This window comes from Scyliorhinus torazame, chromosome 16 (assembly GCF_047496885.1).
Source record: "Scyliorhinus torazame isolate Kashiwa2021f chromosome 16, sScyTor2.1, whole genome shotgun sequence".
Lineage (NCBI taxonomy): Eukaryota > Metazoa > Chordata > Chondrichthyes > Carcharhiniformes > Scyliorhinidae > Scyliorhinus > Scyliorhinus torazame.
Genome location: NC_092722.1, coordinates 169,195,321 through 169,221,443, shown reverse-complemented (window position 1 = coordinate 169,221,443; position 26,123 = coordinate 169,195,321). Strand labels below are relative to the sequence as shown.

At 47.2% G+C, this 26,123-nt stretch overlaps 1 protein-coding gene across 2 annotated transcripts in view; it reads right to left on the bottom strand.

The window, feature by feature from the left end:
* The window catches only part of atrnl1b (attractin-like 1b), a 1,392,850-nt gene that overhangs the window by 1,016,147 nt on the left and 350,580 nt on the right, over positions 1-26,123 (bottom strand). For both annotated transcript variants that reach the window (XM_072479459.1, XM_072479460.1), the window contains exon 13: positions 3,322-3,440. In XM_072479459.1, coding sequence (XP_072335560.1) covers positions 3,322-3,440 — 119 coding nt within the window. The remainder of the gene's footprint in view (positions 1-3,321; positions 3,441-26,123) is intronic.

Genomic DNA, 26,123 nt, shown 5'->3' with positions numbered 1-26,123 from the left:
GAGAGCTGTGTAAGATTAAGGGTGACTGCGGGTAATCCCTGATTCCTTTTTGTCATTTGTTTATGTAAACATGCGGGTTGAGGTTTGGGGGTTGGTGGCTAGATGGGATCGTTGTTATTATGGGGACTGACATATCTTGCTGATTATTGTTTATTGTTGATGGATGTAAATGTGGGAGAAAATGTGAAAAAGGAGGAGAATTTAAAAAAAAAAATTTTTAAAGGATAAGTATGGCAAGTTTTGGAAACCTTGGATAACGATGGATACCGTGAGCCTAGTCAAAAAGAAAAAGGAAGCATTCGTAAGGTCTAGGAGGCTGAGAACAGACAAAGACCTTGAAGAATATAAAGAAAGTAGGAAGGAACTTAAGCAAGGAGTTAGGAGGGCTGAAATGTATCATGAAAAGTCCTTGGCAAACAGGTTTAAGGCAAATCCCAAGGCTTTTAATTCGTAAATAAAGCGCAAGAGGGTAGCCAGGGAAAGGGTTTGCCCAATCAAGGAGAGGGGAGGGAATCTATGCATGGAGCCAGAGGAAATGGGCAAGGCACAAAATGAGTACTTTGCATCAATATTCACCAAAGAGAAGGATTTGAGGATGGTGAGTCTTGAACAAAGAACAAAGAGCAGGAAAGGTCATGTTGATATCAAAAAGGAGATGTTGTTGGACGTCTTGAAAAGCATGAAGGTAGATAAGTTCCCAGGGCCTGATGAGATCTGTCCCAGAATACTGAAGGAGGCAAGAGAGGAAAATGCTGGGTCCTTGACAGAAATCTTTGCATGCTCATTGGCTACAGGTGAGGTCGCAGAGGACTGGAGAACAGCCAATGCTGTTCCTTTGTTTAAGACGGATAGCAGGAGTAATCCAGCAAATTACAGGCCAGTGACCTTACGTCAGTGGTCATCAGTGGTAGGGAAATGATTGGGGAAGATTCTTAGGGACAGGATTTACTCCCATTTGGAATCAAATTAACTTATAAGCGATAGGCAGCATAGTTTGTGAAGGGGAGGTCATGATTCATTGACTCGAACGAGTTTTTTGAGGAAGTGACTAAGATGATTGATGAAGGATGGGCAGTGGATGTTGTCGACATGGACTTCAGTAAAGCCTTTGGCTAGGTCCCTTAAGATAGGCTGGTACAAAAGACAAAGTCACACAGGATCAGGTGTGAACTGGCAAGGTGGATATAGAACTGGCTAGGTCATAGAAGACAGAGGGTAGCGGTGAAAGGGTGCTTTTCTGTATGGGGGCTGTGACCAATGGTGTTCCGCAGGGATCAGTGCTGGGACCTTTGTTGATCATACTATATATAAATGATTTGGAGGAAAATGTAACTGGTCCAATTAGTAAGCTTGCAGACGACACAAAGATTGTTGGAGTTACGGATAGTGAAAAGATTGTGAGAGGATACAGCAGGCTATAGATCGGTTGGAGACTTGGGTGAAGAAATGGCAGGTGGAGTTTAATCCGGACAACTATGAGGTAATACATTTTGGAAGGTCTAATACAGCTGCGAATTATACAGTAAATGGCAGAACACTTAGGAGTATTGCCAGGCAGAGAGATCTGGGGGTACAGGTCCATATATCACTGAAAATGGCAACGCAGGGGTGGATCAGGCAGTCAAGAAGGCATACGGCATGCTTGCCTTCATCGCTCGGGGCATTGAATAGAAAAATTGGCAAATCATGCTGCAGCTGTACAGAACCTTAGTTGGGCCACATTTAGAATATTGCGTACAATTCTGGTCACCACAATACCAGAAGGATGTAGATGCTTTTGAAGAGGGTACAGAAGAGGTTGACCAGGATGTTGCCTGGTTTGGAGGGTATTAGCTAAGAGGAAAGATTGGATAAACTCAGGTTGTTTTCACTGGAATGACGGAGGTTGAGAGGCGACCTGATAAGAGATTTACAAAATTATGAGTGGCATGGCCAAGTGGATGCTTTTTCCCAGGGTGGAATAGTCAATTACATGGGAACATAGGTTTAAGGTGTGAGGGGGGGAAAGTTTAGAGGAGATGGGTGAGGCAAGTTTTTTTTTTACACAGAGGGTGGTGAGCGCCTGGAACATGCTGCAGGGTGATGGAAGCCGATACGATAGTGGCGTTCAAGAGGCATCTTGTCGAATCCATGAAGAGGATGGGAGCAGTGGGATACGGACTCCAGAAGTGCAGAAGATTTTAGTTTAGACAGGCATTATGATTGAGCAGGCTTGGAGGACCGAAGGGCCTGTTCCTGTGCTGTAATGTTCTTTGTTCTGGTCCACCATGTTAGAATGCAGCCCGGCCCATCTGAACATCTAATGGGCAGGAAACTCCGCACACAACTTTCAATCCCAGTGAAAAAACTAATACCAGGGTTGGTAACAAATGATTACCAGATCACCCAAGAGAGCAGTCCTACAAATAGAAACAGGCCTCCGCCTCCCAACAAAGATACTGCACCAGACACTTGCCACAACAAAGGACAGGATCTGGGTTAAAAACCTCATGATCAGGAAGCATGATGAGCAACCACGGTCCTACTTAGTTGGCACCCCATAGGGTACATAGAGTCAGGAGAAGCAAGGGAATGCCCATTCACACAGTACGGTCGGGAGACAGCAAGTAAGAAACACAGATTTCAGAATAACCTCCAGATCAACAGAGTAACCTGCAACAACAGAGCCTACCATTTCTTAGACAGTAGTGTGAATGAAATGTAGAGGGGTTCTAAGGCCTCCAGACCACCTGAACCTGCAATTCCAAATTTTAAGAGTGGATAAGGAATGTTAATGATGTTGGAAATGTATGGGATAAACTAGAATAACTTGAAATACTGAATTTGATGAAGACTTGGGAAGTTGTAGTATAAGGATCTACACATAAAGGGTCATTGTGGGACTGAGTACGGTGCCACCCACAGTGATGTAAGAAAGCACATGGTCTACCCCCAGGGGTCAGTCTAGTGTTGGACAAAACTGTGCTAACAAGAAAACATAGAGACAGGTCCTAGCTCAAACTCTTTACCATATACATGCACATAGTTCTTGTAGTTAAGAAATACATCCAGTTACCCTACTTAAGACTACAAAGTCCTTATTAGACCAACCAAATGGCCTCCAACAAACTACAATTCGGATGACTTCCCATCTGAATTGAACAGCTCAGCGCAAACCATGGAAAGCCAAAGCGACTTTGCAGCAAATAAAAGCTTTGCAATTGATTTGGATAAAAGAAACCTTAAACATAATAAACATAATAAAAAGATTCAACAGTGATGCAAAACTGTTTTGCAGACCATTGATACCTGATAGGTGATGCAACATTTACTTCAACTCACCATAGTGCAGTTGCTTCCAGCAGAAATACACATCTTATCCTCACACCACTGACACCCATTTGTATTGGCAGTGCAGCTGCCACAGTCTGTATACTTGAAACATCTGTCATCTGTAGCAACTGCAATATAAATGAGTGGAGAAATCAATATTTTTTTTTAAAGGACTGCATAACAAAAGGGTTTAATCCAGACACAGAAGCTGTTCTTGCTGCAATTGGAGTGTCACTGGCAGGTTCTCTCTTTAGCTGGTGTACCATTTTACAAAAGCTGGCCATTAATTAACAAATCTGCAATCACCAATATCATTGCTATTCATTTCACAATGGTTTGCAACAACTTCACCCAGAATCTCATCCTTATTTTTTTTAATTACTCATTAGTTATTAATCCTGGTTTTCCAGGACATTATTGTAAAGTTGAATAGTTTCAATGTAAAGGAAATTAGAGAACAAAAAATAAAACTACAAAAGAACTCCTACTGGATGTGTACATGTATACATGCATGCTTATACCAATCCACTCACTGACAATGCACTGTTATCTGCAAAACTGATTCCTTTTCCACATTCACAGGATGTGAGCATTTCCGCACTTATTGCCCATCCCAAACTGTCCCTGAGATGATGGTTGACAACGATGTAGTTTTCAGAGGGAACTTCAGAGTCAATCACATTGCTGTGGGTCTGGAATCACCGGACCAGGTGGGGACAGCAGATTTCCTTCTCTGAACGACATGAGAGAACCAAATGGATTTTTATACAATCCGTTGATCACATGGTCAACATTGCTGGGCCTAACTTTTTATTCCAGAATAATATTTTAGTGACTTGAGGAAGCCAGCGGTAGTGGAATAAGGATTTATTGAACTATGTATAATACTCTACCCACGGTAGTAACTTTCTCCCAATCCAGTCCTTGTTGGAACAATCAATAATTCCGGGCCTTGCTTGGGCCGGCTTTTATGTGTAGTCTTTAACGCGTTCCAGCTGACTGCTGTCCACCCCCGACCTGGGAAGCTCGTACTCCACGGGTTCCATGGGGAGATTGACAATGGTTTCCCCGTGGTCATCGTGAGGGTCATGAAAAATACATTTAACTACATTTAAATTTCCTAGTTGGCAGGGTAGGGTTTGAACTTCTGTCTCCAGATCATTATCCTCGGCATCAGGTCCAAAATGCTAGAAAAGAAATGCTGACTGAAGATAAACTGCAGGTCAGTAAGTACATTGCGCCAATCATAATAAAGCACGGATTGCAATTATCCCATATCTAGAATTGCAATACCAATGAGTCACTTTTTCACCAGTCACAATACATAACTCATTGTTCTTTTGAATTTTTAAAAATTTATGACAAACAAACATATTCAGCACATAACCCGAGTACGCACTTGCATCTACCAAAATATCAGATGTACATAAACTACATCCTTGAACTGAACATACAAGAATTGTGATTAGAATGTACACTTGCGATAGCCATAGTAACAATGTGATCAGTTTTCACAGTTGTGACCAATGTGGTAAAGGCTATAGCCTAAGAATGCCCTGTTGTTACCTGAGGGGGGTGGGTAGTTCCAGCATACAGCCCCACAAGACGAGGTAAACCAAAGGTCTTGAGACCTCCCCCTCTTTTTGGGCTGTGTTGCTGTAGTGTTGCTTGTTGGTACCCACGCCCTTGGTGTAGTGCAACAATTTTGCTTTCCCTGTGTTCTGGGTCCTACCTCTCCCACCACCGCCCACCCCCCCCCTTTTTTTGGATTTGATTTATTATTGTCACATGTATTAGTATACAGTGAAAAGTATTGTTTCTTGCATGCTGTACAAACAATGCATACCGCACATAGGGAAGGAAAGAGAGACTGCAGAATATAATGTTACAGTTATAGCAAAGTGTAGAGAAAAGATCAACGTAATACGAGATAGGTCCATTCAAAAGTCTGATGGCAGTAGGGAAGAAGCTGTTCTTGAGTCGGTTGGTACGTGACCTCAAATTTTGGTATCTTCTCCACTTCCCAATCTTCCACCTTCCTCCCCACTGCCAGTCCCCCCCTCTGGTTATTCCTCTCCCTCACAAACAGGTTTTGGAAGATGTTCATGAACTGCTTCCCTGTGCAGTGGAACCTTTCCTTTGACCCCCGATGGCAATTTTTTTTTTCAAGCCTCAGGCATTCCACTAGGTCAGACAGCCAGTCTGCAGCCTTGGGTGGCGCTGCCGACCTCCATCCGAGCAGGTGATCGGGGAGGCGATCAGGGAGGCGAAGGTCAGGGAATCGGCCCCTCTCGCCTCAAAGAGTTCTGGCTGCTCCGACACCCCAAAGACCCCTCTAAGGGGCATGGCTCCACTCACAATTTTGGACATAGCCTCGAAAAAGGTGCTCCAGAACCCACTCAGCTTGGTACAGAAACATAAGAACTAGGAGCAGGAGTAGGCCATCTGGCCCCTCCAGCCTGCTCCTCCATTCAATAAGGTCATGGCTGATCTTTATTGTGGACTCAGCTCCACTTGCCCGTCTGCTCACCATAACCCTTAATTCCTTTAGTTCAAAAATCTATCTATCTGTGCCTTAAAAACACCCAACGAGGTAGCCACAACTGCTACACTGGGCAGGGAATTCCACAGTACAACCTTTCGGTAAAGAGGTTCCTCCTCAACTCAGTCATAAATCTGCTCCTCTTTATTTTAAGGCTATGCCCTTTAGTTCTAGTTTCACCCGCCAGTGGAAAAACATCCCTGCTTGTATCCTATCGATTCCCTTCATAATATTATATGTTACTATAAGATCCCCCCTCATTCTTCTAAATTCCAATGAGTATAGTCCTAGTCTACTCAGTGTCTCCTCATAAGCCAATCCTCTCAAGACTTATAACCAAACTCTGCAATCTTGGACTTGACCCCCTCCTTGTGCAGCTGAATCTGTGACTTCCTCATCAAAAGACGGCAATCTGTCAGGATAGGCAACAGCACCTCCTCCACAATAGTCCTCAGCACCAGGGCCCTGCAAGGATGTGTGCTCAGTCCTCTACTGTACTCCCTATACACACAACAACTGTGTGGTAAGATTCAACTCCAACTCAATCTATAAGTTTGCAGGTGATACAGCTGTGGTGGGTCGTATCTCAAACATCGACGAATCAGACTACAGAAGGGAGATAGATCACTTAGTTGCATGGTGTACCGAAAACAACTTCTCTCTAAATGTCGGAAAGACCAAGGGACTGATCATTGACTTCAGGAAGCGTAGCATGACACCCCCACCTACATCAATGGCTCCGAAGTGGAGATGGTCGATAGTTTTAAGTTCCTGGGAGTCACCATCACCAACAATCTGTCCTGGTCCAATCACGTTGATGCAACAGTCAAGAAAGCCCAACAACATCTCTACTTCCTACGGAAACTGAAGAAATTTGGCATGTCTGCATGGACTCTCACAAACTTCTACAGATGTGCCATAGAGAGCATCCTATCTGGCTGCATCACAGTTTGCTATGGCAACTGCTCGGCCCATGATCGCAAGAAACTGCAGAGTGTGGTGAACTCAGCATCACACAAGCTTGCCACCCTCACATTGATTCTGTCTACACCTCCTGCTGCTTCAGGAAGGCAGACAGCATTATCAGAGACCCCTCCCACCCAGGCACTGCCTTCTTCCAGACCCTTCCATAAGGCAGAAGGTATTGAAGTCTGAAGACCCACACATCCAGACATAGGAACAGCTACTAGACTCCTCAACAACTCTCCCTCGGACTGATCTGTTCCATGTAAGAACACTATTCACGACGCCCTATGCTGCTCTTCCTCATGAATTTGCTTTGTTTGGCCCCTTGTTCCGCACTGTAACCAATCATTGTTGGTCGATGTACCATTTGTCAATAATCTGTCGATTATTCTTTTTGTCTACTACGTACGTACTGTGTACGTTCTCTTGGCTGCAGAAAAATATTTTTCACTGTACTTCGGTACATGTGACAATAAATCAAATCAAATCAAATCAAATTAATTCCGGAATCAACCTAGTGAATCTCCTCTGCACACCGTCCAGTGCCAGTATATCCTTTCTCAAGTAAGGAGACCAAAACTGTACACAGTACTCCAGGTGTGGCCTCACCAGTCAGCTGCAACATAATATCCCTGTTTTTAAACTCCATCCCTCTAACAATGAAGGCAAAATTCCATTTGCCTTCTCAATTATCTGCTTCACCTGCAAACCAACTTTTTGCGATTCATGCACAAGAACACCCAGGTCCCTCTGCACAGCAGCATGCTGCAATTTTTTACTGTTTAAATAATAGTCCATTTTGCTGTTATTCCTACCAAAATAGATGACCTCACATTTACCAACATTATATTTTACCTGCCAGATCCTTGTCCACTTACTTAAACTGTCAATATCCCTCTGCAGACTTTCAATGTCCTCTGCACACATTACTCTACCACTCATCTTAGTGTCATCTGTGAACTTTGACACATCACACTTGGTCCTCAACTCCAAATCATCTGTGTAAATTGTAAACAATTGCAGTCCCAAAACTGATCCCTGAGGCACACCACTAGCCACTGATCGCCAACCAGAGAAACACCCTTTTATCCCCACTCGTTGCTTTCTGCTCGTTAACCAATCGTCTATGCATGCTAATACATTACCCGTAATGCCTTACACCCTTATCTTATTCAACAGACTTTTGTGCGGCACCTTGTCGAATGCTTTCTGGAAATCCAGATACACCACATCCACCGGTTCCCCGTTGTCCACCACACTCGTAATGTCCTCAAAGAATTCCACTAAGTTAGTTAAACATGACCTGCCTTTCATGAACCCATGCTGCGTCTGCCCAATGGGACAATTTCTATCCACATGTCTCGCTATTTCTTCATTGATGATAGATTCAAGCATTTTCCCAACTATAGAAGTTAAGCTAACCGGTCTACAGTTACCCACCTTTTGTCTACCTCCTTTATTAAACCAGAACATGTAGCAATGGTGGGCTACATCCCCCTGAAACTGTTCGAACTTGTCTTCCACCTCCTGGAAGAATCCGTTCATGTGTGTCCTGGTCAGGTAGGCCCTGTGAACCACTTTTAGCTGCACTGGGGTCAGCACTGCACAAAGGAGGTGGAGTTCCCTCTATACAGTACTTCACTCTAGAGTCCTCCCCCCATCTCAATGCCCGGTTCGTCCTCCCATCTTTCGCTTGTCTCATCTAGTGGAGCCCTTACCTCCTCCAGTAGCCACCCATGTATGTCTGCGCATTCACCGTCCCTTAATTTGTCCTGTGCTAACAATCAGCCCAGTAGGGTATGTCTGGGTAGCTGGGGGAGCGTTGCGGCCTCTTTGAGGAGGAAGTCTCGTAACTGTAGGCACTGGAGCTCATTTCCTTTCAGGAGCTGGAGCTTCTCCATTAGTTCTCCCAGGGTTGCTACTCTACCATCTCCATAGAGGTCCCTTACAGTCAGCAGCCCTTCGTCCCTTCTCCAGGTTTTGTAAGTGGCATCTGTTTTTGCCAAAAGGAACCTATGGTTTCTACAGATAGGGACGGCATGGTAGCACAGTGGTTAGCACTGTTGCTTCATAGTGCCAGGGACCCAGGTTTGATTCCCAGCTTGGGTCACTGTCTGTGCGGAGTCTGCACATTCTCCCCGTGTCTACGTGGGTTTCCTCTGGGTACTCCAGTTTCCTCCCACAAGTCCCGAAAGACATGCTTGTTGGGTGAATTGGGCATTCTGAATTCTCCCTCAGTGTATCCGAATAGGTGCCAAAATGTGGCAACAGGGGATTTATACTGTAATTTCATTAATGTAAGCCCACGTGTGACACTAATAAAGATTATTATTATTATAACAGCCATGTGTCTGAGTTTGAAGTGAGGTTGGTTTCAGATTCTCAGTGTAGCTACCACCCCCAGGCTCACCAAATACTTGGCTGGCTGGGGGAAATGGAAGTGGGGCAGTGGCTAGTGCCCTCAGGGACACGCCAATACAGGAGGACTCTTTCATCCATACCCATTCTGCCTCTGGCTCCCTCAGCCCCAACCGCCCCCCCCCCCTCTCCCCCCCCCCCCCCCCTCCCACCCCACCCCCACCCCCCCACTCCCTACACTTGCTGCCCAGTGGTAGAATAGGATGTTCGGTGGTGCCAGCTCCCCCCTGCTCCGCCCTCTCTGTAGAACGATTTTAAGGATGTTGGAGTTCTTTTCAGACAACACGAAAGCTATAATTAGCTTGTACCCCCTGGTGTAAAAAGATTTGGGGATAAAGATCAAGAGCGATCTGAATATGAAGAGGAAGCTTTGCAGCACATTCATTTTTATTATGTGCACTCTTTCTGCTCATTTTTACTGTGTGCACTCTTTCACCTCCTCCACTGGCTGGACAGGTTCCACTTGAGGGCCGCACCTAGTTGTGGGCTATTTGGATCCCCATGTACCTGAACCCCTGGGGGTTCACGCGGAAGATTTCACTCTTGCTCAGGTTTAGTTTGTATCCCAAGAAGTCTCCAAACACACTTAGGAGTTCCATAATCTTACCCATGCTGGTTAAGGGGTTCGAGACATAGAGGAGCAGGTCATCTGCATATAGTATGCTCCCTGCCTCCCCTCTGAATGCCTTACTCCTTCACTAATCTAACAGTGGTGACCAGTGGTTCAATTGCCAGAGCAATTAGCAGCGGGGACAGCGGGTATCCCTGCCTCATGCCTCTGTATAGCTGGAAATAGTCAGAGTTGGTGGTGTTCATCTGTACGCTCGCCATGGGAGCGCTGTACAGCAGTTTCACCCATTAGGTGAACACTGGCCCAAACCCGAACTGTTCCAGTACCTCTATGAAGTACTTCCATTCTACCTGGTCGACTGCCTTCTCTGCGTCCAGGGAGATGATCACTTCTGGTGTCTCCTCCCTGGGTGGGGTCATGACCAAGTTCAGCAGGCGTCTGATGTTCGTTTTCAGCTGTCTTCCCTTGACAAAGCCGGTCTGATCTCCCACGATTACCTCTGAGAAGCAACGCTCCAATCGCCTTACCAGAGCTTTCACCAGGAATTTGGGGTCAGTGTTCATGAGTGAGATGGATCTGTATGACTCAGACTCCGTCGGGTCTTTGTCTTTCTCAGGAATCAATTAAATCGAGGCTTGTACCAACATGGGCGGCAGGGGCCCCTTCGACAGCGAGTCATTGAGCACCTCCCGCAGGTGTGGGGCCAGTGCTGCCGCAATAATTTTGTAAAAGTCTACAGGAACCAGTCCGGTCCCAGTGCCTTCCCTGATTGCATGGAATTAATGGATTCCATGATCTCCAAATATACCACATCCACTGGCTCCCCTTTATCAAACATGATTTTCCTTTCATAAAATCATGTTGACTCTGCTAGATTGTACCATGATTTTCTAACTGTCCTGCTACTTCCATACTAACAGATTCCAGCATTTTCCTGATGACAAAATGTTAGCCTCACTAGCCTATAGTTTTCTGTTTTCAGTCCCCATCCTTTCCTGAATAGAGGCAGCATATTTGTGGTTTTCCAATCCACTGGGCTTTTCCAAATATTAGGGAATCATGGAAGATAACAACAAATGCGTCTCCTATCTCTGCAGCTATTTCCTTTAAGATCCTCGGATGCAGGTCATCAAATCCTGAGGACTTGTCAGCCTTTAGTCCCATTAGCTTTCCAAGTACTTTTTTATCTAATGACTGTGATTGTTTTAAGCTCCTTTCCCACTTATGCCTGCTGGTTTTCAACAATCTTGGGGATACTTTTTGTGTCTTCTACCATGAAAACAGATACAAAATGCTTGTTCAATGTCTCTGCCATTCCTTGTTTCCCATTATTAATTACCCAGTCTCGTCCTCGAAGGGACTAATATTTAATTGAGCTACTCTCTTCCTTTTTATATACTTGCAAAGCTCTTACTGTCTGTTTTTATATTTCTTGTTAGTTTCTTCCTCCTTTTTCCTCCTTTTAAGTAATCCTTTGCTGGTTTCCAAAACTTTCCCAATCTTTTAGCCTACTGCTAATCTTCGGAGCAGCATTGCATGCCCTTTGTTAAATTTGATAAAATCTTTAACTTCCTTAGCTACAATTTGTGATCCTTCTCATTGTCCTTCCTTTTTTATGTACAACATCTATATATGCTTTCTTGTTTGCCACTCTTTATCTACTGCCTTACCTTTTAACTTACTTCCCCCCTCCATTGTAGCCAACCGCCTTCATAATTGTTTGAGACACTAGTTTCAGATGCAAAATTCTCACCTTCAAACCAAATATGAAATTCCAGCACGTTAGGATCATTCTTCCCTAAAGGATCCTTTATTATGAGACCATTAGTTATTCTTGCTTCATTACACATTACCAGGTCTAAAATAGCTGACCCTAGTTGGTTTCACAATATATATTAAATTAAATTATTCCAAATACATACTATCCTTACGGCTACCTTTACCAATTTGGTTTGTCCAATTCACAGGAAGATTAAAATTGCCCACAATTATTTGAGTACCTTTCTTACAAGCCCCCATTATTTCTTGAAGTATACACTGTTATTATGGGCCAGGGTTCAGAGAACACCAAAGTATATTATGGAGTTCACCTGACCCACAACTTTTAATAGATTTTGGTTATGGGGAGCACAAGGATCCACTTTACAGGTATGATGCAACAGAGAACTAAACATATTTTTAAACAAAAATAATGTTTATTCTCTGAATCCAGTTAACATTTTATAAACCCACAGTAAACATCTTACCAACTACCAACACTGATAACCCCCCAAAAAGATACAGTACTCTATAGATAACCCTTAATAACTTTCCAAACAATATCCATAAGTCAAAAAAGCTCTTTTGAACAAAGACAGTAAGTTTGCATTCCTTACAGAAACAGGTATAACTTTGAAATCATCAAGTGATCTGGAGACATTCTTTAGATTGCAGAGAGAGATCAATACACACCTACTTGCTTTGAATACAGCTCTCCAACTGAAAGCAAAACTAAACACAGAGCCAAAAAGAGCTTTCAGCTCCACCACACAATGACATCACTGCAGCCATTTGATAAAGCACACTTTTCTTAAAGGGACATTCACATGACATTGCCCTGCAGTGTAGCTACTATTGAGGCTCATAAACTATTCCCCCCAGTGATTTATTTCCCTTGCTATCTCCACCCAAACTAATTCTATGACTTTATCATCCGAGCGAAGATAATTTCTTGTGACCATACTGATCTCGTTCTTTACTAACAGAGCCATCCTACCTCCCTTCCTTTCTTCATATACTTTTGAAATTTCAAATACCCTTGAAAAATCAGTATCCAGCTTTGACCACTTTGCAACAATATATATGCAATGGTTATCGTATCATAACCATTTATTTCTATTTATGCTGTCAGTTCATCCACCTAGTTAGGAATGCGACGTGCATTCAGATAAACAGCCATTAATTTGGTCTTTTTACTATTTTCCCTACTCTGAACAAATCTGCTGGTGCAGTCTTATATTTGTACTCCCTGTCCCACCCTGTCACATTGTGGTTATCATTACCCTACATTACTACCCTACACAAATGCTTGTCTTTTCGTTAACTTTACAAATCTTCCCTCACATGAACCCTCTTCCCCACTATGAATGTAAAGTCCTCTCTACAGTTCGAGTTAGACAATTAACCAGAACAATGGCCCCAGTACGGTTCAAGTGAAGACCATTCCTATTTCCCCAGCACTGGTGTCAGTACTTCATGAATTAAAACCCATTTCTCCCACACCAATCTTTGAGCCCATCCATTCAACTCTGTGATCTTATTTGCCCTATGACAAATTTCTCGTGGCTCAGGTAGTAATCCAAACCTTTGTGGTTCTGCTTTTATTTTTAGTCCCTAACTGCTCATATTCCCACAACAGAATCTCTTCCATAATCCTACCTATGTTGTTTGCACCGATGTGGATCAAAACAACTGGATCCTTCCCCTCCCATTCCAAGTTCCTCTCCAACCTCAAGGAGAGGTACTTGGCATCAGGCAGGCAACACAACTCATTCTTGGCTGCAGAGAATATCTATTCCCAAACTACATGACCCAAAACTATCAGTACATTCCTTTCAACTCTAACTTAAACTTAAATGGTGCCCTGTATCATGGTTTTGTTGCCAGTTTGTCCATCTTAGCTGCAGTCTCTTCTCTCATCCACACAAGTAGAAAAAATATCAAATCTGATGATCAAGTGTAAGAACGGGAGCTCCTCCAGTGCTACCTCATGTATCCCCATATCTACTTCATTTGTCGTCAAACATTCTGTCCATGCATAGGGACCAAATGTGAAGTACTTAACCGAGACGGTTATGCACATTTTGCAGAACACAGTCCAGTATTCCTCACAGATTCTTTTCATTCCTCTAGTTAAACCATTCTGCCTACCTAGCTGAAGAAGTAAAGATATGTTTCCCATTTGACTCAGGAAGGCTTTTGAAGTACTTTTTAAGGACGTTCATTGAGTCTCCATCAAATTAAAAATGCTTTGATATTGGGTTCACTGCTAAACACCGAGATGACATTTCTAGTTTGCTCTGCGAATAGAAAAATGGTACTAATTTTTTTAAAACTGCATGCACTTTTATAGAAGCTGATCACATTGATACATCTCAGTGCATCACACAATGAATTATTTCTGAAATGCAGTGACTTGTATAGGTAAATGTGATAACCACTGTCTCTCAATAAAGTCTCAGAAATTGGATGATCAGCTAATCTGGTTTGTTCGGGTTGGTTAAGGGAATAATGTTGAACAGCCCAGCGAAACAATTTCCTTCCATTATTCATACAACGTCAAAGGATCTTGAAAATCTACCTGAATAGGTAAACAGAAATGATCCCCCATGGGCTTCAAGGCGGAAATGGTGTCCCGCCAGCTAAATAGCCTGGACCCGGCCGCTCCCTCTGAACTCACTCCAGGCAGCACACAGCCATGGCACCACGGAGGCCTGCTCCACGTTTTGGAGATGCCAACCTGGCCAGGCTGCTAGATGTGTTGGAGTCAAGATGGGACACCATGTTCCCCCAAAGGGGTCAGAGGAACAGCCACAGAGTCACCTTTTCCCCCAAGAGACAACCCGTCAACCTGGGGTAGTCCTCGAAGATGCTGGAGATTTCCAAGTGTCCCAGGATGTAGCTGTCGTGCACTCTCCCTGGGAAGCATGCACCCTCGTGTTGAAGATTCAGGGAGTGGAACCCCTTCCTTTTAATGAAGGGGTTCCACTCCTGTTATGATCATTTACCCCCTGGACTTGGAGCATCCCCGTGATGGAAAAGAATCCTGCTGCCCATGAATCTTGATGGGCTTGGTCTAGTTTATATAGTCTGATGCCCAGGCATGCAGGGCATGTGACTTCACGGATTCACTTGTGGGTTGTAGGTTCCCGCTCGGGCCCTGAAATGAACCGGTTGTCTTTCACGGCTACCGGGAGTGGATATCCTCCTCCTCCCTAAGTTGCCAAGTTCGTAAGGGCATGGCACAGATGCCGCACCATCCCTTTTTGAGGCGGAGCCTCCTGTGGCAATGTTGTCCGACATATTCTCAAACAACCAACAACGCATGCACATCTAGGGCCATAACTGGCCTCCCACTTTGGGTCCACCACTCCGGCCTGATGTGCAGCAAGGTCCTCAGAGTGTGCTGTGGGCCCCTGTACATCGGCTGCTGGCTCGTGCCTGCGTCGACATTAGGTGTACATGCGTAAACGCCTTCTCCGGCGCCTAGACTGCCATCAACACTCCAGAGCAGCTGCCGTGGAGTCTACGATCCCATCCATGATGTGGTATCTCTAAGGAATTGGAGTGGGTGAAAGACCAACAATCAGTTATGGCTTCCACCCCGGGGTCCTCAAATCCCCCAGCCTCCCCCTCCCTTAGGTTTTCCGCATTCTCCCAAGGTGCTGATGTGTTGGGTAGGCTGGGTCGATGTGGACTGCACTTGATGCAGTGCAGCGAGAGACAGACCTCCAACACTTGATAAGATGCAACACGATTTTATTTAACGTCTAAACTATGAAACATGTTCAACTGTGGGTTGACACTATGCTGACTTGACTGGAGACCTGATACTAGCCTAACCAGACTTACTAGCTACCACATGGTGTTTGCACTGGCCAGCTCATTAACTCTGACTGTCTCAGAGGCTAGGTCCCAAGAGAGCGGGAAAACTGGTGCCCTCTGGCTTTATCGTGGTCGTGTCCTGTCTGGTGATTGGCTGCTCTGTTCTGTGTGCTTACTGGTCATCCTGTGTGTCAATCACTGGCTGTCTCCACTCCATTGTATACATAGATGTATATTATGACATCTGCCCCTTTTTTTTTTGTTCTGTATTGTGTGTGTTGAGATAATAAATATTAAGGTGCATGTGCGTGTGGATGTATATATGTGTGTGACTATATACAGAATGTGCTAAAATGACCTTATGTACACAGGAAGGTGTCGCTAGTGCAGATATAGGGCAGATGAAACGGTAACAATGATATTTACAGAGGTCAAAACGATAAGGTAACACAGTTGTGCAAAAGTCCAGTCTATAAGTTTAGTTTCTGCGGCGGGCGACAAATTCTGGTTGACCGCCTCAAGGGTGGATCAGGGGCCGCCTGCACTTGGATAGGCGGGACCGCCGCCAATGCAGTGGTCGCAGAGGTCGGCAGGATTGCTGGTAGATCGGTGGCCTCGTGGTAGGGCACGTCCGGAGGAAGCATTGTGTGAGGTGGGACATCATGGTTAGGTGGCGGGCGTGGAACTTTGCGCATCGCCCGTCTGTTGCGTCGTAGGAAGGAGCCATCAGCCATGCGGATGAGGAAAGATCTCGGGGCCACTTGCTTGACCACCACAGCACACGAACACGATCAGTTGGGACCAGCTCGAGGAGATCTGTGGCATGAGTGTCGTATGCTGATTTCTGTTGGGCCCAAGACTGCTGCATCGTTTGTATGATCTGAGGTGGTCAAGGTCTGGAACATGGATGGCTGGAACCGTGGTTCGCAGAGTGCGATTCATGAGCATCTGCGCAGGAGACAGCCCAGTGGACAGCGGGGATGCTCTGTATGCCAGCAGCGCCAGGTTGAAGTCGGAGCCTGAGTCTGCAGCCTTCCATAGTAATCTCTTGACGATATGGACCCCTTTTTCGGCCTTCCCGTTTGACTGCGGGTAATGGGGGCTGGAGGTTACGTGACAAAAGTTGTATCGGCGGGCAAAATCAGACCATTCCTGGCTGTAAAAACAGGGACCGTTGCCACTCATCACCGTGAGCGGTATACCATGCCTGGCAAACGTTTCTTTGCATGCTTTAATCACCGCCTTCGACGTGAGGTCGGACAGTTTCACCACTTCAGGATAATTGGAGAAGCAGTTGACCAGGAGGACATAGTCACACCCCTTGCCGTGGAAAAGGTCGACACCGACTTTGGACCATGGGGAGGTCACTATCTCATGTTGCTGCAGAGTTTCTTTTGGTTCAGCTGGCTGAATTTCTGACATGTGGGGCAGTTGAGGACCGTGTCGGCAACGTCCTGGCTGATGCCCGGTCAACAGACTGCCTCTCGAGCTCTGCGTCAACATTTCTCGACCCCCAGGTGACCCGCATGGAGTTGGCCGAGCACCATAGCTCGCATGCTCTGCGGAATCACAATCCTATCGAACTTATGAGAATGTCGTCCACCACCGTCAGGTCGTCCTTGACGTTGTAAAACTGGGGACACTGTCCCTTGTACCAGCCATTCGTGAGGTGCTGCATCACACGCTGTAGCAGAGGATCCTTGGCCGTTTCCTCACGAATTTGGATGACCCTCTCATCAGTGGCCGGAAGGTTGGAGCCACACAATTGCACCTGCGCATCGATTTGGCAGACAAAGTCAGTTTGTTCACACGATGTGGTGATAGACTTGGAAAGGGCATCTGCAACAATGAGTTCTTTGCCTGCGTGTAGACAAGTTCAAAGTCATAGCGGCGTAGCTTGAGAAGGATTAGTTGTAACCGAGGCCTGTGGCCTGTGGTCCGTCTCAACCGTAAGTTTTGGGAGGCCATACACACAGTCGTGAAATTTGTCGATTCCCGTTAGGAGGCCCAGGCATTCCTTCTCGATCTGAGCGGACCGTTGCTCAGTGGGCCTCATGGCTTTGGCGGCATACGCAACTGGGGCCCATGAGGAGGAGTCATCCCGTTGGAGGAGCATCGCCCCAATACCGTCCTGGCTCGAGTCAGTGGATATTTTGGTCTCTTCGGTAGGGTCGAAAACGGCAGAACCGGGGCTGTGGTATGTTTTGCCCTCAGCTCACGCCATGCGTTCTCATGAACGGGCAGCCACTGGAATTCCGTCAACTTTTTGACGAGGTGGCGGAGGGCTGTGGTGTGTGCCGCCATGTTGGGAATGAACTTCCCGAGGAAGTTGACCATCCCTAGAAAGTGGAGGACCGCCTTCTTTGTCCTCTGGGGTCTCCATGGCGTTGATCGCCGAGACCTTGTCAGCATCTGGCCGCATGCCTTGCTGCGAGATGTGGTCACCAAGGAATTTGATTTCTGATTGACCGAATGAGGACTTGGCTCTGTTGAGTCGGAGGCCATGCTCATGGATTCTGTGGAATACCTGCTTGAAGCGATCGATGTGTTCTTGAGGAGTTGTGGACCAGATTATGACATCGTCAACATCCACGCACACCCTTTCGATACTCTCCATCACCTGTTCCATGATGCGGTGAAATACCTCTGCGGCAGAGATGATGCCAAAAGGCATCCGGTTGTAGCAGTAGCGACCGAACGGGGTATTGAATGTGCACAGCTTGCGACTGGATGCATCCAGCTGTATTTGCCAGAACCCCATGGAGGCATCCAGCTTCGTAAAGAGTTTGGCATGAGCCATCTCACTGGTCAACTCCTCTCGTTTTGGTATCGGGTAATGTTTCCTCATGATGTTGCGGTTTAAATCCTTGGGGTCGATGCAGATTCGAAGCTCCCCCGACGACTTCTTGACGCAGACCATGGAGCTGACCCAGTCCGTGGGTTCTGTGACCTTTGATATGATGCCCTGGTCCTGGAGGTCCTGTAACTGCTGCTTGAGGAAGTCCTTGAGGGGTGCCGGCACCCGACGTGGTGCGTGCATCACAGGGGTGGCGTTTGGTTTGAGCAGGATTTTGTATTGGTATGGGAGTGTGCCCATTCCGTCGAACACGCGTGATGATGTCATCAATTTCAGCCTGGAAGTTCTCATCAGGTGAGGCCGTCGCCTGTGAGGATGACATGGTGTGGACTCGCTGAACCAAGTTCAGGAGTTTGCAGGCCAGGGCACCGAGCAGGGATGCTCTGATTTGAGGACCTGGTTCCCCGGTTTAGCGGGACTGTGCTGGAAAGATGGCCACAGAGGTGCTGAGGAACGGGCAAAGCTGCATGGAACCGCGGGAGAGCAGAAAGCAGCGAAAACGGGAGAGGAAGAGACAAAGGCAAGGTGCAGGGGAAGCTGACCCAGGAGTAAAGATGGCGGACCTACGGACCTCGGACCTGGCGATCCAACAAGAGCTGGAAAACATGCTGCAGGTGATAAAGAGCAGTTTTGAGTCGTTGAAGCGGGATAACTTGGACCCACTTCAGAAGGCAGTGGATCAGTTGAACCAGAGATTGGATGCCCAGGACGAAAAAGTTAAGGAGCTGGGAGAGGCGGTGGAGGAGCAGGCGGACGCGCAGACGATGGCTGCGCTAAAAGTCGATGAGTTGAAGGAGAGACAGAGAAGACTGCTGGACAGAGTGGAGGAGCTGGAAAATAGAGCCCGCAGACAGATTCTGAGGATCATCGGCCTCCAGGATGGGGCTGAGGGAGCCAATGCCACAACGTTTGTGGCTGACCTGTTGATGCAGCTGATGGGGGCGGAAGCCTTTCCGCGACTGCCGGAGCTGGAGGGGGCACACAGAGTACAGGCGAAAAAAGGGACTACTACTGTGCCTGGACTATCGGTTGACTGTTTACTGCCATGTGTTGTATTTTTGGGGCAGCTTTTGCCTACGGGGGTGTGGGGGGGGGGGGGGGGGGGGGGGAATCCCCTCTCGTATGTTCTTTTCCTTTTTTGTTGCTTTTCTCGTTTTTCTGCTGCGGTGGGTGCCTTTTATCGTGTTCTCTGGGGGTGCTGGAGCCTTCATTGTAACATAAGGGTGGCCGGTCAGCAATGGGGATTAAAGATGTTGGTTGAAGGTTTTCGTTTTTTATGTCTATGGTTTTTATGTTTGGTATTGGGTGGGTGATGTATGGGTACGGGGTTACTGTGTTGTTATTGTATTAATGCTCAGAAAGGGACGTGGGTTAACACTTTTCTGTGTACACAGCTGGAACTGTATTGCACCTGGAGCAGCCTCGCCGTGCTGTTTGATGTTTCCAGCTTGTTTGATCTTTCCCATTTTAGTGAGGCTGCTCCAGTGGGTCGGAGTGGGGGATGATGTGTTGATGAGTGGGAAATGAAGCCGGGAAAACAATGGGAGTGAGACAAGTGGGCGCCGGAGGGGTGAGTCACCGGGCTAGCAGATTGGCTAGTCAAGGGAGTCAGGTGGGTGGGGGGGGGGGGAATACAGCCAGTAGATGGCAGGGGTGGGGCTATCGGGAGATGTTGCTAGGGGGGTAGGGGGGAAGTTATTCTGCTGACGTTAGAGGGGTCTGAAGTAGGTAATAGAGAGGAGGTCGGGGGTGGCGGCGGCCAAGAGGCGAGCCAAGAGCGGCGCGGCGCATGGGCTGGAGGCGGGCCCAAGAAAGGTTATGGCTGACCGGCGGGGGGGGGGGGAGGGGCAGTGTGCCGCCCAACCAAGCTGACCACCTGGAATGTCAGAGGACTAAATGGGCCAGTTAAAAGGACATGTGTGTTTGCACACTTGCGGGCTCTAAAGGCGGACTAATTATGTTGCAGGCGACACATTTGAAAGTGTCGGACCAGACTAGGCTAAGGAAGGGCTGGATCAGCCAGGTCTTCCACTCGGGCTTGGATTCTAAGTCCAGGGGGGTAGCAATTATGATCACTAGGCGGGTTCAATTTGAGGTGGAGGGCGCAATCGCAGACGGTGGGGCCAGATTCCTTATGGTAAGGGGCAAGCTGGAGGGGAGGAGAGTGGTGGTGGTGAACATATGCTCCGAACTGGGACGAACCTGACTTTATTAAAAGAGTGCTGCGGAAGATCCCAGACCTAGGCTCACGCAAGTTGATGATGGGTGGGGGGACTTTAATACGGTCCTCGACCTGGTGCTAGACCGGTCATGTCCCAGAATGGGTAGGCTCCCAGCAATGGCAAGGGAGCTGAAAGGGTTCATGGAGCAAATGGGGGCAGTGGACCCACGGAGAGCCGGACAGCCGACGGGAAGGGGCTACTCGTTCTACTCACATGTTCATAAAGTATACTCTAGGATTGATTTCTTTATCTTGAGCAGGGACTGTGTGCGGGAGGTAAAGAATACGGAAGACTCGGCAATCGCTATCTCGGACCATGCCCCACATTGGGTGGACCTGCAGGTCGGTGGGGCAAAGTACCAACGCCCGCAATGGAGATTAGACGTAGGATTGCTGTCGGAGGAGGGGATATGTGAGAGACTGCGGAAGTGTATGCAAAATTACTTGCAGGTGAACGATACGGGGAGGTTTCAGCAGCGACCCTGTGGGAGGCACTGAACGCAGTAGTGAGGGGGGAGTTGATCTCAATTCGGGCTCACAGGGATAGGACGGACAGAGCAGAAACAGAGAGATTGGTGAAGGAGATTCACCGGATAGACGAGGAGCATGCGGGGTCCCCGGGGGAGGACCTACTCAGGGAGAGATGGAGACTGCAGGCGGAACTGGGAGTACTAAGCACGCGTAGAGCCGTGGAACAACTTAGGAAGGCAAGGGGTGTGGTGTATGAGCATGGGGAGAAGGCCAGCAAATTGCTAGCGCAGCAACTCAGGAAGAGGGAGGCGGCCAGGGAAATAAGTAGGGTGGTGGATGGGGAAGGGAGCAGAGTGGAGGACCCGTCAGGACTGAATAAGGTGTTTCAGGACTTATATAGTAAGCTCTACACTTCAGAACCCCCGGAGGAGATGAAACGGTTCCTGGACGGACTAACCTTCCCAAAAGTAGACGGGGGACTAGTGGACGGGCTGCGGGCCCCAATTAGAGCGGAGGAGGGACTGGGGTGCCTAAACGCCATGCAGTCGGGGAAAGCCCCGGGGCCGGATGGATACCCAGTAGAGTTTTACAAGAAGTTCTCAGAAATAGTGGGACAGGGCCTGACTAGGTTTTTTAATGAGGCGAGGGACAGAGGGACCTTGCCGCTGCCGATGTCGCAGGCCACCATCTCGCTGATATTGAAGCGGGACAAATACCCGGAATCCTGCGGGTCATACAGGCCCATCTCCCTGATCAATGTAGATGCCAAGCTCCTGGCGATTAGAATGGAGGACTGCGTACCGGAGGTGATTGGGGACGATCAGACAGGGTTTGTGAAAGGCAGGCAGCTGACAGCTAACTTGAGAAGATTGCTTAATGTGATCATGATGCCCCTGACGGGCAAGGAGGTGGTGGTGGCAATGGACGCTGAGAAGGCCTTCCACGGGTGGAGTGGGGCTATTTGTGGGAGGTACTCGGACGGTTCGGGTTCGGGGAGGGACTGGTTAATTGGGTCAGACTATTGTACCAGGCCCCAAAAGCTAGCGTAAGGACGACCAGGATAATGTCAGGTTATTTCAGGCTACATCGCGGGACCAGACAGGGATGCCCATTCTCCACGTTGCTGTTTGCGCTGGCCATAGAACTGTTGGCGATTGCGCTGAGAGCTGCAAAGGGGTGGAAGGGAATGACTAGGGGGGTGGGGGGTGGGGGGGGGGGGGGGGGGCGGGGGCGGTGGAGCACAGGGTCTCTCTCTATGTGGATGACCTGCTCCTGTACGTGTCGGACCCACTGGCCAGGATGGAAAATATACTGGAAACATTGAGGAAGTTCGGCCGATTCTCAGGGTACAAATTAAATATGGCCAAGTGTGAGATGTTCGTAGTGCAGGCAAGGGGCCAGGAGAATAGACTGAAGGAGCTGCCATTTAGGCTGGTGCAGGAAAGTTTTCGGTACATAGAACATAGAACATACAGCACAGAACAGGCCCTTCGGCCCACGATGTTGTGCCGAACCTTTGTCCTAGATTAATCATAGATTATCATTGAATTTACAGTGCAGAAGGAGGCCATTCGGCCCTTTGAGTCTGCACCGGCTCTTGGAAAGAGCACCATACCCAAACTCAACACCTCCACCCAACACCAAGGGCAATTTGGACATTAAGGGCAATTTATCATTGGCCAATTCACCTAACCCGCACATCTTTGGACTGTGGGAGGAAACCGGAGCACCCGGAGGAAACCCACGCAGACACGGGGAGGACGTGCAGACTCCGCACAGACAATGACCCAAGCCGGAATCGAACCTGGAACCATGGAGCTGTGAAGCAATTGCGCTATCCACAATGCTACCGTGCTGCCCAGTACTTGGGGATACAGGTGGCACGAGACTGGGGCAGGTTACATAAGTTAAATTTGACTAGAGTGATGGTACAAATGAAAAGGGAGTTTCGGAGTTGGGATGTACTCCCACTGTCACTTGCGGGGAGGGTGCAGACGGTAAAGATGACAATCCTCCCTAGATTCCTGTTCATCTTCCAGTGCCTCCTGATCTTTATCCCACGATCCTTCTTCAAAAGGACTGGCAAAATCATCATGAGCTTTGTCTGGGCGGGAAAATCCCCGCGGGTAAGGAAGGCGATGCTTGAAAGGAGCCGCAGTGAGGGGGGACTGGCATTGCCGAGCCTGATCAACTACTACTGGGCGGCTAACATAGCCATGATAAGGAAGTGGATGGTGGGTACGCGGTCAATCTGGGAGCGGGTGGAGGCGGCTTCGTGCAGGGGCACCAGTTTGGCAGCTCTGGTCACGGCTCCCCTACCGCTTGCGCCGGCCAGGTACTCCACCAGCCCGGTAGTGGGGGCGGCCCTGCAGATTTGGGGCCAGTGGAGAAAGCATGCAGGGGAGGTGGGGGCATCGGTCTGGGTTCCAATTTGTGATAACCATCGATTCGCCCCCGGGAACATGGATGGAGGGTTTCGAGCATGGCGGCGGCCGGGGGTGAGGAGGGTGGGCGATATGTTCCTGGAGGGGAACTTTGCGAGTTTGAGGGATTTGGAGGAGAAAGCTGGACTGGAAAGAGGAAATGACTTTAGGTACTTACAGGTGCGGGACTTTGTACGCAGACAAGTCCCATCCTTCCCACGCCTCCCGCCAATAGGGATTCAGGACAGAATAGTCACTGGAGGAGAAGGAGGAGAGTGTAGAGTCTCGGATATTTACAAGGTGCTCATGAAGGGGGAAGAGTCCCAGACGGAGGAGCGGAAACTCAAATGGGAGGAGGAACTCGGCGGGGAGATGGAGGATGGGGTATGGGTGGAAGCCCTGAGTAGGGTAAACTCAACCGCAACGTGTGCCAGGCTCGGCCTGATTCAGTTTAAGGTCATTCACCGGGTTCACATGACGGTGGCTCGGATGAGCAAATTCTTTGGGGTAGAGGATAAGTGCGCTAGGTGCGCGGGAGGACCAGCGAACTACGTCCACATGTTTTGGGCATGTCCTAAGCTTAGGGGATACTGGGAGGGATTTGCGGATGTCATGTCCCGGGTGCTGAGAACAAGGGTGGTGATGAGTCCAGAGGTGGCAATTTTCGGGGTTTCGGTGGACCCGGGAGTCCAGGGGGAGAAAGAGGCCGATGTTCTGGCCTTTGCTTCCCTAATAGCCCGGCGGCGAATACTGCTGGCATGGAGAGACTCAAAACCCCCGAAGACCGGACTATGGCTTTCGGACATGTCAAGTTTTCTGGGTATGGAAAAAATCAAGTTCGCCTTGAGGGAATCCGCATTTGGGTTCGCTCGAAGGTGGCAACCATTCATCGGCTTCTTCGCGGGAGAGTGAGGGTCAGCAGGTGGGGGGGGATTAGGGTAGAGTAGGAGGGATAAACAGGCAGGGAGTGTAGGTGGGAGAGGAGCGGGTATGTGCATTATGGTTGGGTTGAAATGTTGGTTTTCTGTTGATGTTTGCATATTTCTGTAATCTGTAACTGTTTACAATGCCAAAAAATACCTCAAGAAAATTGTTTGTCAAAAAAAAAAGGTCTGAGGGCAGGGAGGAAGAATTACATTTCGAAAATAATTTAGAAGACAACTCAAAAGATCAAATCAGAAATCCATCTCAAATCAAAGTATTTCCTATGATGTTACCTAAACTTCTTAAACTGTACCTTAAAGCTAGTTCTTTGACATATGCAGAAATCACCTCTGCAGTGGTACGGATTTCACTTTGTTACACGACAATTCAACTGAAGTAGACATCTAATTCAGAAGACCACATCAGGCTTAATAGCTTTTAGAACTTCCCTGAAGTCATTTTCCCCTCTCTTACATAGCTGATTTTCATTCCCTATTTTTATTGTTCAAGGCTTGTGGATTAATTAAAACTAAATCCTGGACAGCACAAAACTTGCAAATTGGTGCTAAAAATATTTTTTCCAATAAAGAATTAGAACCATACATATAATTTAAAAGTATTTATCAGTGATTAGAAATTTGCAAAAGTAAATCAATATTTAGAAATTATGAGATATACTAGATTAAATTTAAATCATGTGTACTTTGTCACAAGCTAATGATTTTTTTAAATCGTGCACATTTGTCAGGAAAGTAGACACATCAAACTAGATGCTGAAAGAATCTGAAAAACTAAATTATGCTTTCTAATTCTTCCATAATTCATTACATAATTCTTGCCCATGGTCTGCCATTTCATCTTTTAATCTTGAAAACTATTATTAAACCCATTGCAAATCTGAATGAACAGAGGGTTCTCACTGCTGAAACTGAAAACAGTAAAACTTGTGTGAAAAAGCAAACAACTATGCTAATTATCATGCAACTTGTACCATTTAATAGGTTTGCTTGGTAATCATCTCAATTAGGAACCATCTTTCTGTGTTGCTGCTAAAATCCCCAAAGCAACTTACTTAAAAAGGATATTTCAGGATTATGTCTTCGCTATAGTGTCCTGAGTCTTCTGCTGCCTGGCCCTGTGGGCTGGAATTCCCCCTCTTAAATTATATGCCTCTCCCCCCTTTAAAAATATTTGTTATACCTACCTCATTGAATAAGCTTTGGCTAATTTGCCCCAATATTTTTTTACATGGCTTGGTGTCACACTGTGTTTGATAAAAAAACCTCTAAAACGCCTTGGAACATTTTACTATCTTAAAGATGTTGTATAAAAGCAAGTTGTTCTAATTATTGTCTCTGTTGCTGTTATGAGATGGGCAACTATACATAAAATGTAAGATCACAAATTACGTGTTGCTTTTATAGCATTTTAGCAACAGTGAAGGAATGGCAATAAATTTCCATGTCAAAATAGTGATGTGACTTAGAGGGGAACTTCCAGTTGCTGGGTGTTCCCATGTGTCTTCTGCTCTTGTCCATCTAGATAGTAACGATCCTGTAATTGAAAGGTGCCATCGAAGGAGTCTTAGTGTGTTCCTGCAATGCACTTTGTAGCTGGTACACACTGCTGCCACTGTGCATCAGTGGTAGGAGTCAAAGTTTGTGGATAGGGTGCCAATCAAGTGGGCTGCTTTGTTCTGGATGGTGTTAAGCATCTTAAGTGTTACAACTGGAGAATATTTCATCACACTCCTGATTTGTGCCTTGCAGGTGATGGACAAGCTTTGGAAAGTCAGGAGGTGAGTTATTCCCAACAGGACGAGTTTTGCCCCCCGC